The 16,829-nt window shown below is 37.9% G+C and overlaps 1 protein-coding gene across 5 annotated transcripts in view; it reads right to left on the minus strand.

Moving 5' to 3' along the window:
- TMEM161B (transmembrane protein 161B) overlaps positions 1-16,317 on the minus strand; it is an 82,311-nt gene extending 65,994 nt beyond the window's left edge. For all 5 annotated transcript variants that reach the window (XM_028114556.2, XM_028114554.2, XM_088023383.1 and 2 more), the window contains exon 1: positions 16,193-16,317. In XM_028114556.2, the coding sequence (XP_027970357.1) occupies positions 16,193-16,195 (3 nt within the window). In that variant the 5' untranslated portion in view covers positions 16,196-16,317. The remainder of the gene's footprint in view (positions 1-16,192) is intronic.
- Between the last annotated feature and the right edge of the window lie 512 nt (positions 16,318-16,829).

The following is a 16,829-nucleotide window of genomic DNA, read 5'->3' on the forward strand; positions in this document are numbered from 1 at the left end:
GCAGAGGTCAGTGATTCACCAGTCTTATTTAACACCCAGTGCTCATCACATCACATGCCCTCCTTGAAGTCCATCACCCAGTTTCCCCATCCCCCCACCTCCTTCCCCTCCAGCAACCCTCAGTTTGTTTCCTATGGTTAAGAGTCTGTTATGGTTTGTCTCCCTCTGATTTCATCTTGTTTTATTTTTCCCTCTCTTCCCCTATGATCCTCTGTTTTGTTTCTTAAATTCCACAATGAGTGAGATCATATAACTGTCTTTCTCTGGTTGACTTATTTCGCTTAGCTTAATATCCTCTAGTTCCATCCAGTTGCAAATGGCAAGATTTCATTTTTTTGATGGTTGAGTAGTATTCCACTGTATATACTATGGGCTCTTTCCATAGTTTGGCTATTGTGGACATTGCTGCTATAAACACTGGTGTGCAGATGCCTCTTCGGATCACTACATTTGTATCTTTGGGATAAATACCTCATAGTGCAAATGCTGGGCTGTAGGGTAGCTCTATTTTTAACTTTTTCAGGAACCTCCTTACTGTTTTCCAGAGTGGCTACACTAGCTTGCATTCCCACCAACAGTGTAAGAGGGTTCCCCTTTCTCCACATCCTCACCAACATCTGTCCTTTCCTGACTTGTTAATTTTAGCCATTCTGACTGGTGTGAGGTGGTATCTCATTGTGGTTTTGATTTGAATTTCCCTGATGCCAAGTGATTGAGCATTTTCTCATACACAATGTTTTTTTTCTATACATACATACCTACAACAAAGTTTAATTTATAAATTAGGCTCAGTAAGAGACTAACAATTGTTAGTAACAAAATAGAAGAATTAAAACAACATACTGTAATAAAAGTTAAATCAATGTGTTCTCTCTCTCAGAAGATATCTTACTATACTATCGTCATCCTTCTTATGATGATGTAAAATGATAGAATGCCTACGTGATTAGATTAAGTGAGATGAATGTCATAGGCACTGTGACATAGTATTAGGTTACTACTGACCTTCTGATGGTATGTCAGAAGGAGAATCATCTGCTTCCAGACCATGGTTGACCATAGGTAACTGAAACCATGGAAGTGAAACCACAGACAGTGGGGAGGGAGGAGGGTAACTACTGTACTAGAAGACCAAATGCCTAATTTAGAAATGAGTAAAAAATATGAACAGACAGTTCTCCAAAAAAAGAAAGTAAAAAATGGCTCTTAAACAGGACTGTTTTTAAAATGCTTTTGAAACCTGTCTCAACCCTGGTTTTACTGTGGATATTTTACTGCCTTATATTCTACCAGTTGGGTTAAAGTTCAGACCACTTTTGTATTCACCTAACATCAAAGGTTATATTTTTACCTTTCTACTTTCACATTTCCTATCACTTGAATTTACTATCCTATTTTCTGTGTAGTTTGTGATAGAAATTCTGCAATCTCCATACAATTGAATGCCATTACAAAGAACTCTTTCAGGCAAAACAAGACCAAGAAATATATTAACAAGTATGTCAGAAGGTTGGTTTATTTGAGATTATAGACTAAAAAGCAGAAGATAAGTTTTTAGTCAGGGAAAGTTTTGTGGACAAAGTGAATCTCAATCCAGTCTTTAAAGCAATAAGTGATAGTATCACAGAATCTTCAAGGTCATCTAGTACAATCTCTCACAAACATATATACCAGTTTATTAGAGTGTAAACTCCTTAATACCAGAAATCATATCTTAGTCATATCTAATAAATGTTACAGGTTAAATGGCATTTCAGAAAGACCAATACGGAAAATATATATGATGGAATGTGATGAACTGGGGAAGTGAGATATTTTGCTCAACTCTCTCCTCTTACTCCAAATCACTGAGCATATCACTAGTAGACACAGTATTGAAGATGTAAATCATGTGAAAGTAAAAAACAAAAATAAGCAAACTGGATTAAAATTAGGACTATCAACTAGGTTTCTGCAATGACCCAGACCAGAAATAATGAAGCTTTAAATTACAGTGGTATTGGGCGCCTGGGTGGCTCAGTCGGTTAAGCATCTGCCTTCAGCTCAGGTCATGGTCCCAGGGTCCTGGGATTGAGCCCCAGCGGGGAGCCTGCTTCTCCCTCTCCCTCTGCCTGCCGCTCCCCCTGCTTGTGCTCGCACTCTCTCTCTCTCGTCAAATAACAACGTCTTTTTAAAAAAATAATAAATAAAATAAATTACAGTGGTATCTTTGGTACTCAGAAGAGAAAAGCATTCTGAAGATCTTGCTGCAGAATTCAGAGGCTTATCAAATATGGTGGCAAAGGAGGAATTAATAACCACCCCAAAAAATGCAAACACCAATCTCAATGTAGTAGTTAACGTTTGACTAAAAAACTGTTCAAAGCAAAAATGTAACCTCATAACATTCCTTTATTATGCCACTTCCACCTTTTTAAACAAAGTTAGAAACATTTTCTCAAAGCCTCATCTATATACTGTGCTAAACACATTATTGTATGTATTCTTCCGACTTTCTAATAGTAGACAAATCTTTTCTAGAATGTATCTAATCTTTTAGAGAGGTAAAATTATGTGGAAACTATTTCACCAAAGTTACCCTTTTCGTATATACTGACTACAGATTTTCAAAATGGCAATCATTTTACAGAATTATATATTATCAATTTAATATACTAGGAATTCTAAATTTAGACCAACTTTTGAGACATTACTATGAAATTAGCAATTACAGCGTACATTCCAGGGATTAACATATTAAAATATAAAAAGTATTCATTAAGAGACACACAATTTGAAATTTAAAAACAAACCATTCTAACAACCTGTCTTCACTGCCCAACTTAGCACCTACGTATGCCCAAGTTTATACAAAAGCAGAATTTTTGAATTGTCTAACTTAAAAATAAAATTTCCTGAATATTTCCCTTTTTTTTAATTTTTAAGGATTTTATTTATTTGACAGAGAGAGAGGGGGAGCACACGCACAGGCAGGGGGGAGTGGCAGCAGACGGAGAGGGAGAAGCAGGCTCCCCACGGAGCAGGGAGCCTGGTACAGGGCTTGATCCCAGGACCCTGGGATCATGACCTGAGCCAAAGACAGCCACTTAACTGACTGAGTCACCCAGGTGCCCCAAATATTTCTTTTTTTTTTCTCATTTTTAATTAAAGAGAATGATTAAATAAATTTGACCATAAACAACCATATATTTCACAACAGGAAACTGTTAAACTGTGCAGAGACATAGTGAGGCTACAAAGTCCATCATGGCTGAAGACTCAAACATAACCATATGGATCATTGACTCAAGCAGCCTTAATAATGTATCAAAACAATAACTTGACCAAAGAGATGGTTTCTGTCTAGATTCATTGCCCCTAGGCCCTGATTCCCTTGATAACTATAACTGGGAAAAGTCATTTATGAAATAGCTCATAAGCACCCAAGAAGGGTGAAACACTAGGGCAACTTAGGTTTCAACCTTTCCATATCTATTAACCTGAGGCCATGAAGAGCAAGATAAAATTATTTGCCTTTAAGTCTCTAGAAGAATAATCATTTCAGTTTTTGTCAGTAATCATTTCTGGGTAGGTTAAAAAAGTTCTTATCAAGGAAGATTAAACAATCCTCCAAGAAATAAAATATATCAGATATCAACATTTTATCTTACTTGTCAATATTGAAAATAAAATTCCCAAAACTTAAATATAAGTGCTACAACTTTAAAATTCAAATTTGGAATACCTTGTCAGACTCAGTGGAGTTGACATTTTTTTTTGTTTCATTAAACTAGCTCTCCTGCTGACAGACTGAAACAAAGCACACACTGTTTACCATTAGGAGGCATATTTGCATATATACTTGGGACTCAGACCAGCCCAAATGATTTCAAGTATAATCTCCCTGAATAAGTTAGAAGAGAGAAAAAGGAAAGAGGATATTACCTGTATAGGCTGCTTTTAGACAACAGGCTAGAGCAATGGAAAAGAGTCCAGAGAGACCACCAAGCTGAATGTGAACAGGCTCATTAAGCACCCACCTCAAAACAACTGCAAGCCCTAACTGACCAATTACAAGCAAGCACAGTTCCTAAGATTCCCCAAAAAGGGGAAAATTCCGTATGTCCTCATACTTCCTTGCTTTGCCCTAAAAATGCTGGCCCTCACAACAGCCTAGTCGCAGACAGTCTCTGCTCTGCTGTCTCTCCCACTGGTGAATTCTTTTAGGGTCTGTGCTGCTGGCCCCCATCCACTCTGGACACCGGGCCATCCGATCAGAGCACCCCCATTACCTAATGACCTTCCTATTTTTTGTCTCTTGACTGTTTAAGTTTTAGTGATAGCTAAACGTGTTGAGATAGACTTCTTAACGACGCTCAAATAATTTAAAGGTCTAAGTTTTATTTCAACCTAGATTTACATAAAACTTAGAATTCACACTTTGAGCACTTAAACCATCTCTGAACAATTTACAAATGAGGAAATCAGGGTTCAAACAACGAAGATCAAAGTTACAGATTTATCCAAAACTCAGACCCTTAATTTCCAACCTAATGTTTTTTCCACTAAATCAATTCAGTGCATTCAATTAACATTTGATGAGCAACAAAGTACACGTGCTAATCATTGGATCACTCAAACGCAATAGGGAGAAATAACACAGTCCCTGCCACCAATGAGCAGCCAGGGAACTAGGAGAGTAAATGGGACCATTATGACACAAAATGAGAGGATAGACAGAAGATTCTGAGAACACAGCAAAATGAGAGAGAGAGAGAGAAAATTATTAAGAGGAAAAAGCTGTGAAAGGACATTTTGGAAAAAGGTAAAGCCTAAGTCAAGACCCAATGAACTCAGTCTGGTGAGCCATCAAAATGAAAGGGGTTTAGAATATAATCTGAAAGCTACAGGAAACCCATGAAAAGTAGTATCAAATCAGTATTTAAGAAAAATCCCTCTGAAGAGCATGTAAAGAATGGATGAGGGCTAACTCAGCAGCATTAAGACAGTTAAGCTCAGGCATGAGAGGAAGAGCTGTGCTAAACATAGTAGCAGTACATAGTGTCTTTTACTTTGGTGCTAAGAGCTATATATCATGCGACAAATGAGTTAGGGTCTCACTCAAACAATGCTAAAATCATGTAAGTCCAACTCATGTCACTATAGAAATTATTTGTATCTATATATAGTAAAAGCAAACAAAAATTTAATTTACAAGTATAGGCTGCCTGCCTAACATACATCCATTATCTTGCTGGCTGTTTTCAGGAACTTGGCAAAGTAATTTTGTGTTTCACTGACTATTATATCCCAAATACTTAGCGCAGTGACATTTAGAATAGTTCAAGGCACATAAAAGGGCATTTGTTATTTGTTGAACGAATGAATGAAAGGCACAAAAGAATCAGTCTTAACTTAAAATCCAAGATTATCATACTAGGTAACAACAAATACATTAAGGCAATATTGCAGCATAAAATTGCATAGTACTATGAACAAAACTTATAAAAATTGAAAAAACTGAATATGAAAGTTTTGAGTAGATGAAACCTAACATGAAAACTGAAATCAGAGGTGAAGAATAAAAGAAAGGGAATTCCAGGTTAAATGACAGAGTAACCATGGGATAGTGAAAATCCTAGCTCAACCAAAGCAAACTTTAGTATTATATGGCAAAGAACTGAGAAATAAGATGAAAACAAAATTTTACATTGTTGAGTCTTTATAACCAAGAGAACAAATTTAGCTGAGGTGTTTAAAAAGATCACCTTGGAAGACTTTTAAGCAGAGGTACGAGGATGAAATACTGCAAGTAACATATATGAAAAATGAGATACAGCAATATATTTAATCAATGAAAGAGAAAACCTAAGACTAAGGTAGAAGCAGTTGAAACTAGGAAAAAAAAAAGATAAAAGTATGTAAGAAGGAAAAAAAAAAGATAAAAGTATGTAAGAAGGAAACCAATCAGATTAACTCTGAGTGTGACTGAACATGAAAGAAAACAACGGTAGAATAAAAATGAGGAATATCTCAAAGATTATTTCAGGATGTTTTAGTCAGAGTGACTGGTAGACTCCTACAGCCACTGGGCAGGAAAACTGTAGACTGAAGGAAACTCAAGATGTGTACTAACAAGCCTTAGGTAGGTCTCCCAAGGACAGCAACTTGGCTACATCCTCAGCTTTTTCAGAACACAAAAAAATACATGCTTTGCTGGTACAATCAATCTATATGAAACTGACAATAATCAAGTTGTAACAATTTTATCAACTAATTTACAAGGAAGCAAACTATCAAGTGGATCAGATGTTCAAGTTCATTAAGTGTTCCACTCACTGGATTACTGTCTTAATGATCCTTTGGAGGTCAAATTTTAAGTAGGCTGCTTGGTGAGTAGTAATTTATTTTTATTTATTTATTTATTTATTTATTTATTTAAGATTTTATTTATTTACTTTGAGAGTGAGTCCATGATAGCTAGCAGAGGAAGGGGGATGCGGGATGCACAGCGGGAGGGAGAGAGAGAATCCCAAGCAGACTCTGCGCTGAGCACAAAGCCCCAGGATCGATCCCATGACCAAATCAAAAGTCGGACACTCAACCAACTGAGCCACCCAGGCTCCTCAAGGGAGGTAATGATTTAGATCAAAGAGTAGCACTGAGGGATAGCTCCTTCAGGCAGTGCTAAAGTTTAAAAAAAAAAGAAAGAAAGAAAAAGAAATATACAGAATAGCTAGAGTGTGAAATACTCTCAACCCTAAATAGTTCTAGATAAATACATTCAATTCTGGCTGAAACTTCTAGATTTTCAACCGATAAAACTGCATTCCAACTGACACACTCTTTCCTTAGATAAAAACCTATCTAAAAATTATTCTATCTTTTGATATGTAAATACCACTGCTTTAGCTACCATCTAATCTGCCTTAGGTCTTAGAACCAATCCAAATCTAAATTCAAGGTGAGGGAACAACTTGTACCTTTCATCATGTAATTTTATCAAACTCTTTTAAGTGTTAACCACCCCTAACTGCCACCTACAAATTATACGTGATAAGTGGTATGGTAGAGGTCAATGCGGAGTTATGGGAGCACTCCAAGAAAGGCAGTGATTAAATCTAAATGGGAGCACTGCGAAAGACTGGTTCACAGAGGTGACATCTGAACTTACAAGGTTAAATAAGTATCCCACTCTCACAGAAGAGTAAAAAAAGTTCAGACAGATATACCCACCTGTACAAAGAGAGTAAATGGCATGATCCAAAATAATGAGCAATTCCACATGCTGTAGACTTTGATATGGACTGCACACAATGGACTTTTCTGCAGGTACTTAGAAATAAGTCCAAGATTTTAAGACTGGAATGAACCAACTCAAATGTATTTTGGAAAGGTAACTGCCACTATGGTGGAAAATTAAAGTGAAAAGTTAAAAGTAACTGGAAGCAAAGAGGTAAATTAGAAGTCCTTTGAAATAGTCCAACCAACACCATAAGAGCCTAAACTAAAAGAGCTTCAAAAACAAGAGCAAAACCAGGAGTGCCTGGCTGGCTCAGTCAGTGGAGTGTGCAACTCCTACACACATTGTTTTGAGTTTAAGCCCCACACTATGCATTGAGTTTACTTAAAAAAAAAAAAAAGCTAAACCAAAACCAAAAAATTAAGAGTTTTAGAGAAAAAAGGGAATTAGGCATACCATTAGTAAGTATCTCTGCAAGGACAGTATCATCCGCTGATAAGGATAAAACTTAAGTGATTATGTAGAGATAAAATGAAAATAACGAACACAATTATTCTTTGGAGAAAGTGAGCAATAAGAAGAAAAGCTGTTGGATACTAGAATGATGGACATACAAAAATATATTAAAAAATATATCTTCATAATGGGGAAAATATACATGCTTAAGGCAAAAGGGAAGGAACCAATGTTTGGGGGGTGGTGAATATTCTAGAAAGAAGTTTGTGGGAATTTAATCACTTAAGAATCAGAAATAAATGAGACTAAAGGTGTTAAGCTGAAAAAACTTTGAGACTTTGTCCTACTGAAGAGAAGCACAAATAGGTATAGAGATGTATTAAATTTAAAAACCGAGTGGACCAAGTTTGAGAGACCTTGAAGAATAACAACATCAGGGTCAGGATCTTGGCAATGTGACTGAGAAGAGGTCTAGAAATTCAGGAAGAAAGGTCTGATAAACTTATACATGTGGATGACTGACAGACCCAAGCTGTTTTTTTAAAAAATGATTACTTCCAGGAGGGTCTTCAATAGGATTGAGGGCTGTCTAGATTTAATCGAGATAGGAAATCCTTCCACATAATGCCAAAGCAGGTAAAAGCAGCATAAAACAATCATGAATAGTCAAGGAAAATCTTGCCCATAGACCATTTCTAGAATCTTAGGGTTCATTATGTGGTTGGTCTACCCTGGTTTTTATCTGGTTTTATAATATAGCTCCAGCCCTTCCAGACAGTAAACAGGTCTGAAAATAAGAAAAGGAAAACTTTGCTAAATAAAATGAAAATAACAAAAGGTTTTGAGAGAACACAAGCTAAAGATCACCTATTAATATAAATTTACTAACTGAATTATATGAAATCAGATATTTGACTGTTTTGACCTACAAAAAACAGCAATTTCATATACTTCGAAGTAATACTACCAAAAGAATTATATAAATGAGAAGGTAAAATAAGAGAAAGAAAACTGTAAAACACAATTATCAACAGCTCTGATTTGAATTCAAGCATATAGGTTTTCAAATTTAATTGCTTACAGAATTTGTTTGGCATGCCAGCATCACATTTCACTGCACAAAATATGTTTTTAATTCTTTAAAGTAAAAAATATGAGCAGAAATGTTTGCCATTTGCCAACTCAGAATAAGAAATTTAACGTACTTTAAGGTCAAAAATCAAAAGCCCTCAATAAAATGCCTTGGTACATCCTAAATATCTTAATTAGACAAACATGGTAGAAGAATGCATCAATTTGATCTAACTATACTCAAAAACAACTGCTCCAGATTTCCTGCTTAAGATGATGATATAAAACCATTCCTTGGAATTTGAATAAATATAGAAATAAACTTAAGACATTTTCTTTGATATAAATTGATAAGGCAAAGTGGAAGACCAACAACAAACAGGACAAGAATACTTTTTCACAACAACAGTGGGCATTTTAATGAAATATAACTCATTAACTATTTCAACTATTAGTGCTGAAATTAACAGTTGTTTATTTTAAAAGATAATTTTCCAGTTACAGTAGGTTGAGTGAATTATGCAGTATCTCATATAAAGCAATACCAGCCAGTAATTAAAATACTGATGAAGGATGAACTATTTTTAAAGACGTGAACAAGCCACTTCTCCTCTTCCTACCCGTGCATGTTTTATGACTGCACTGATAACTAACAAATAAAAGGTTCAATGGAAGAAGGCATCCCTAAATCTGGTATTTTTCCTTAACTGTATTTTTTGACATTACAGAAAATATCCCTACAGATCTATATCCAAAGCTCTTAGTCAAAACTAATAAATTTATATTTGACATTTATAAATCATCTACTTTAGACCAATTCCTACCACTCTTCAACATTCACTTCACTTGTAAAATCTTCCTTGTTAAAAAACATATGCACAACTCCAAAGCAGCCTTTATCATGCTCAACTGTGACCAACAATTTGAGGGTCTCTCCCCCATAGAAAATGTATTCATCTCATTTCTACAGCCCTAAACCCACTTCCCAGAGAGTGCCTAACATGGCAGGCTTTCAAGATATGTTGAATATTACCTTTTAGATGAAATAAAAGGATAAAGCATAAACTTGCCCACTGTCCTTCACTGTAAAGTTCCTAATATGTGCTAAGAGTTGAACTTTAACATAAAGAAAATTATTCACTTTAAGATCAACAGACAACATACTATATCTCAGAGAAAGAGATTTATCTATTTCTTCAAGATAATCCTCTCAATTTAACACAATAGGTAGATGTTAGAAATTCTTTTAAACAAACTAAAAATTACAACTTTGGTAAGCACACTAATAAAGATTCATCAAACAAATTTAAAATAAAAATTTCAGCTCAACTCTAAATTTTAAGCCATATACAAAAGCCAAGAAAATTTAATGTGCACTCCTAATGGTAACTATTAGAAAGCTGCATTTATTGTAAATATTTTAATGTACTGAATAATTAAACATACTAGAATCAAAGTAGTTCTCTCTGTCACTAATAGCAGTTAGACAAGCCCTCTCTGGGACTCATTCCTTATCTACAAAATGACAAGAGTTGGCAAATGATCTCCAAAATCTTCAACGATTTTATTGTTGATGACTGCAGTATTTTAATTAAATACACAATGGATTGTTGGCATTCACATATTTACCATTTCTAAACCACCTTCAAAGCCTGTGAGGTGTAGTTACTGCTGATAGGAGTATCTTCTTCATAAGGATTAAACGAACTAACATTTATAGAAGTTAAAGTAAATCAGAGCTCCAAGTTGATGTGCAAGAGTACACCTAGCCCACTGCCCAGCATTCTCCCCTCAACAGTGGTGTGCAGGAATTTCTCTCAGAGATCTGTGAATACCAATAGTCGTACAGTTTTGTTTTGTTTTTTAAGTTTATCTCAGATACTTAGCCAATTCTCTCTTATTAAATGATTCATTTTATGATCTGCCATTTTCTCTTATCAAGAGAACTATGAAGACCTTAAATACTTCTGCTACAATTGAGAAGCTCTCTATCAAAACCAAGAATAAGCACTCAATAAAAGTTAAAATCAAGTTAGAAAATAGTGTGAGTCTTAAAGAACTAATGTTATAGTTATGATTTAACATTATAATCAATGTTACCCAAGTTCTCGTCTGTCCCTCCTGATTAGAAAACACATTTAGTTTGCAACTACTTCTAATTCTAGTTAGCATTTGACCTACCCAACCAACTAAGCTGTCTAGTAATAAATGATACAGTGAGGCTTCTTTGTCCTAATGTTAATTAGTCTAATAGGGAAAGGGAGGGGAGAGACAGTAAGCATGAATTTAAACATAATTTAACTATTAATAAAAGCAGAACTTTTCAGGAAAAAAGTCATGGCTTCTCTTTTGAGAAAGACTGTATTCAGAAACAGATAATTCTAGTCATAAACACTCATACTTGAACACATAAACCATAAAGAAACATTTTTAGTCAATCATTTATACTGATCATAAAAATGACCAAAATCTTCTGAAATGATAAAAATATTTAATAAACATTCAACTTAGTGGAATTATGATGGAGCAGAATCCTCCAATGTGACTTTTTCTCTTTAGGAAAAAAAGGCAGGAATACGTATGTATGGGAGCACCTGGGTGGCTCGGTCAGTTAAGTGTCTGCCTTTGGCTCGGGTCACAATTCCAGGGTCCTGAGATGGAGCCCCGCATCATACTCCCTGCTCGGTGCAGAGTTCGCTTTCTCCCTCTCCCTCTAGCCCTCACCCCTGCTTGTGCTCTCATACACTCTCTCATTCTGTCAAATGCATAAAGTAAAAAATCTTAAAAAAAATACATGTGCATGAGCAGATTGGTTTTTCACACTACCTAAAGATTTTTTAAAAATAAATAAAACTTTATAATCAGACATTAAGATCCTGAGTCTCAATATCAAAGTATCAAAAGCTGAAATGATTTCAGATTTTTCTAAATCTTTTGTTTATGGGCAAAACACAAAAGATATTTTAATCTATTTTAACAATGGAATTACTAAGTCTGTTTTATATAACTGAAAGACATGAATGTAAAATCAGGATATTTTGAGTGAATGAGTTGTATTCTCTCAAGAACTATAGTTAAAAGACTAAAAATAGGTGGCATAGGGGCACCTGGGTGGCTCAGGTGGTTAAGCATCCGACTCTTGATTTTGGCTCAGGTCATAATCTCAGGATCCTGAGATCCCCGGGGCAACCTCCACACTCAGCATGGAGTCTGCTTGAGATTCACTCTCTTCCTCTGCCCCTCCCGCCCCTACTCTCTCTCGCTCGCTCTCTAAAATAATCTTTAAAAAAATAAAAAATAGGTGGCATAAATCAATTAAGTATCACCTACTATTATAGAGGTTTTTGTTTTTAAAAAAGAAACATACTTTCCTGTTCACTATTTGGAAAAATTATTAATATTTAACTTTATAGAAAAAATTACAGAACTACAATTTAAGCTTTGTGCCCAATATTACAATATTTTTTTAGGGTACAGTTCATAAATATGTACTCATAGATACCAGGCATATATGCTAAACATAGTCATATTTGTTCCAATGTCACCTTTTTTTTTAAAGATTTTATTTATTTATTTGACAGAGAGAGAGAGACAGCTAGAGAGGGAACACAAACAGGTGGATTAGGAGAGGGAGAAGCAGGTTCCTGGCAGAGCAGGGAGCCAGATGCAGGGCTCGATCCCAGGACCCTGGGATTATGACCTGAGCCGAAGGCAGACGCTTAACGACTAAGCCACCCAGGCGCCCCCCCCAATGTCACCTCTTCATTGAGGCTTTTCCTGAATGCCCTATCTAAAATAACCACCCTAATCATCTTCTATCCCTTACCCTATTTTATCTTTCTTTGTTGCATTTATCACGACCTACATATATTATGTCTCATTTGATTATCATCAGAATCTCCCAGTAAAACATAAGATCCACAGGGGCAGGCTTCTCTGTGTAATAAACACTTATATCCCTGTTGCCAAGAATACAGATATAGCTGACATACAGACAATGCTTAATAAATAATGAATGATTAATACTTTTGAGATAAGAGCATGATTTTTTTTTTTAAAGATTTTATTTATTTGACAGAGAGACACAGCGAGAGCAGGAACACAAGCAGGGGGAGTGGGAGAGGGAGAAGCAGGTCTCACATCAGGGAGCCTGATGTGGGACTTGATCCCAGCACCCTGGGATCATGATCCGAGCCGAAGGCAGACGCCCAACAACTGAGCCACCCAGGCACCCAAGAGCATGATTTTTAAATGTTTGGTGAAACAAAAAGTATTATCATTCCAATCAAAACCAAGAGAATGTTCATTTTACCAGAACTTCAAAGATTTTTTTTTCCTAATTCAAGGGCAGGTGGTACACAAAAAGGAGAAAGACAATTTACAGACAAGTTTATTTCTTCAAAGTTTCTTTGCAGTAAGTTGTATTCATGCTTGACTTAGTAACATGGGCAAAACCATAGCACAATATTAAGAAGATAAAAAATACTCTTTTATTTATTTTAAAGAATTTACTTATTTATTAATTTCTTTGAGAGAAAGAAAGAGTGCCTTTGGCTCAGGTCATGATCTCGGGGTCCTAGGGTTGAACCCCACATCAGGCTCCTTGCTCAGCAGGGAGCCTGCTTCTCCCTCTCCCTCTGCCTAATGCTCCCCCTGCTTGTGCTTTCTGTCAAATAAATAAAATCTTAAAAAAAAAAAATCAAAAGGATAAAGAAAAAAGTGGAAATCAGACTAAATTTTATTTAATCAGAAACATGTACATATTCTGAAAAATGTTCTGAAGTCATAGAATCAGAAATGTGAGAGTCAGAAGGTGTTTTAATCTCCACCAAGCCCCACTTCTCTTATCTAAGAGGAAACTGGAACCCTTACCAAGTTGAGTGATTCTGTCAAATTCATATAACAAATAATGGGCAGAATCTGGGTCTTCTGAGTTCAAGTACTACATGCCTTGCATATCATTAGGCCCAAGCAGGGCAAAGGTTCTTTTTTTTTTTTAAAAAGATTTTATTTATTTGAGAGAGAGAGAGAGAGACACAGCAAGAGAGGGAACACAAGCTGAGGGAGTGGGAGAGGGAGAAGCAGGCTTCCCGCTGAGCAGGGAGCCCAATACGGGACTCGATCTCAGGACCCTGGGATCATGACCTGAGCCAAAGGCAGGCACTCAACAACTGAGCCACCCAAGCGCCCTAGTCCAAAGGTTCTTAATTTAACCAAGCTGTATTCAAAATAAATTCAACCCCTCACTTCATTTAATGGCTAAACCCTTTTTTTTTTTTTTTTTGAGGTATTCCAAGCACTGACCAAACTTGCATATACAGACATCAATTTCATGACTGGGAACACTAAAGTGGAGTTAACACAGAAATGTAAGCAATACCAGAACGGAGTCAACTACCTGGCTGGTAGTTGCTGACTTTCTCCAGGTGACATTCTCTTAAGTGACATTTTGAGAAACAGCATTAGTTTTCCTTAACCTAAAACAAAATTACAATTTTGAGATGGCAGGAGATGGGTTCTTCTAGTATTACAGAATACTGGAAATAAATTCACACTGAGCTTCTTTGTGACTATTTTAAGGATTTTTATTATACTTTTCTTCAACTTTTCAGACGAAGAAGTCAAAAACAGAGCTTACATTTAAGAAGTGGAGATCGTGAGTTTTAGTCCAGACTATGCCAAACTATTGTCACCTTAGATAAACCAGTGCTTATTTCTAGACCTCAGATTCTTCCTTATGTAAAATAGGGAGGGTTGGGGGGTGGAAGTGGTTAGGCTAATTATTGTCTTTCGCTCCTTCTCATTCTTCTATTCCCTGTCTTTGTCTAATTTCACTGATCCAAAAGGAAAAAGAAAAAACCTCTTTATGAATACAAAGTGTTATTATTCACTGAGGTTAAACACACACACAGTGCCCAAGAGTCATAGGTTAAGTTAGCTGGTAGAGTGCACCAGAAACCACATTATTTTGAAGTTCTTTTCTTTCACATTAAGTTTCTAAAAGTCATTCAAAAGTCCAACATCAAACACAATAGCTGAACAATGTCAACATTTGGTCCTGAAAAAGCATGGTAGAGGCTAAATTCCAAGACAGACTGCCCTCCGGATGAGAATTTGAAATCTTTTATATCATCAAATAATTGACAACGTTGAACTTTACCAGATCCCTGTGATCTTGGAAAGCAGCAAAGGTTAAGAAATAGCCCCCACACCCTCTGTGTTCTGGAAAGGGTTTACTGCAATGAACCAGGGGTCCCCACAGGACTTAGGTTAAGACTCTAAGATGCCCCACTTGTTTACCTATGACAAGGTCAAAGCCCCCAAATTCCCTTTGCTTCATAAATGACTGAATGAATGGCATGTCCCCATAGATCAACTGGTACAAAATATTTGTTACTCAAATTCTGGGGAAGATCCTCTTTCCCCAGGTTCCTGAATTTTGGCCCACCCTTGTCTGAAGCAGCATAAACTTCCCTGGCCTGAGGGTAAAACAATCTGAGCTACTGTTCAGTGGTACTTCCCTTTCATCTCACTTCCCCACACTTGGTTCTTTCTAGGATTGCTTTACTCCTCCCTAATAAAAAGAAAAACCTTTTTGCTTAACCTTTAAGACTCTTGCGTATCTTACGGTTAGGGCATTCTTCTTATTTCCCCAAGCCCTTGCAATATTCCTTTCCAATAAAATTTCTCCTTACTAAGTCTTAACCTTTCATTTGACACCCTTCCCAATTTCAAATGGGCTGAGTTTTGGGGCGCCTGGGGAGCTGAGTTTTGGGGCGCCTGGGTGGCTCAGTTGGTTAAGCGGCTGCCCTCGGCTCAGGTCATGATCCCAAGGTGTTGGGATCGAGACCCACGTCAGGCTCCCTGCGCAGTGGAGAGCCTTTTTCTCCCCCTCCCTCTGCCTGCTGCTCTCTCTACTTGTGCTCTCTCTCGATCTGTCAAATAAATACTTAACAAAAAGCAAACAAATGGGCTGAGTTTGAAAGATAAGCTAACTTTGCCCTTTCTCTTAGTGACAGGCGCTGATCCTCTACAAAAGGATCCGTTGTGTCCACCTGGAAAAGCTGACGGAATTTATAAGATCTTAAGCTCTTGGCTGCTACCAAGCAGCTGAGAAAAAGAGAGGGACGGAGATGATCAACCCAGCAAGGTCAACTCTGGGACCACCTGGCGCCACACGCCGTACACAGTGAATGGGCCACGAACATTCTGGCTACCTACTCCATACTCCTGGACAGATTTCGCGGTTGGGCAGGGCGGATGCCGCTTCCTCAGGGGCCCAGGAGCTCCGGGACAGGTGGGGAGTCCTGACCCCGTGGTTCATCCCATTGCTCTCGCCCTCTCCATCTTCAGCTAGGCACCCGACTGGCTACCTTCACAGGACTAACCTCCTGGCCCCTAACTTCCCACTGTTGTTACTCCAGCCTTCACAGGAGGACTCACCATGGCGCCAAGGACAGGTCGTGGGCCAGACGCCCTGGAGTCCCCGGGACCGTCCTGGACCTTCCCTCCCTACCCTGCAGCCAGGAGCCTCTTAAACAACGCGAGGAAGAGTTTTCCGGCTCTGACGGAAGTTCTGCCCGCGCGGGACAGGAAGTCCCTCCCCTCTCTTGAACGCCGGCGACCCCACGCCACGCAGAGGTGAGGATACGCAGGACGTCCTCTAAGGCCACTTCCGTGGGTGCTAGGTTAGAAGCTAGGGGCGGTGCTGACCTTGAGAGCGCTTGAGGGAGGCGCAGGCGCAGCACAGGTAGGTGGGCGGGCGGCGCGACCCGCGCGGGTGAGGATCCGGAGGTAGGTTGGGTGGTTCGGACCGGAGCGTGTCCTCTCATTGGGAGGTGATGGAAGCGCAAGTTGATGAACCGGGTGGGAGCCGATCCCAGACGATCAAGTGAAGGAGAAAAACCACAGGCCGTGCTCGTGCTGGGACAACAGTAGTTGCTTAAGCTGAGCCACGCCTTTTTTTTTTTTTCCCCACCTTTTCCTTTTCCAGGCTGACCGTCCTTGGAGACTTCCCGGATCTCCACAGACCTGTCTGTCCCTCTGTCGTCTCTTTTACCTGCTTTAGTGCATCCTAAAG

This window comes from Eumetopias jubatus, unplaced genomic scaffold (genome assembly GCF_037043125.1).
Source record: "Eumetopias jubatus isolate StellerSeaLion01/CBP00866 unplaced genomic scaffold, mEumJub1_p1.0 scaffold_5, whole genome shotgun sequence".
In the NCBI taxonomy this organism is placed as follows: Eukaryota; Metazoa; Chordata; class Mammalia; order Carnivora; family Otariidae; genus Eumetopias; species Eumetopias jubatus.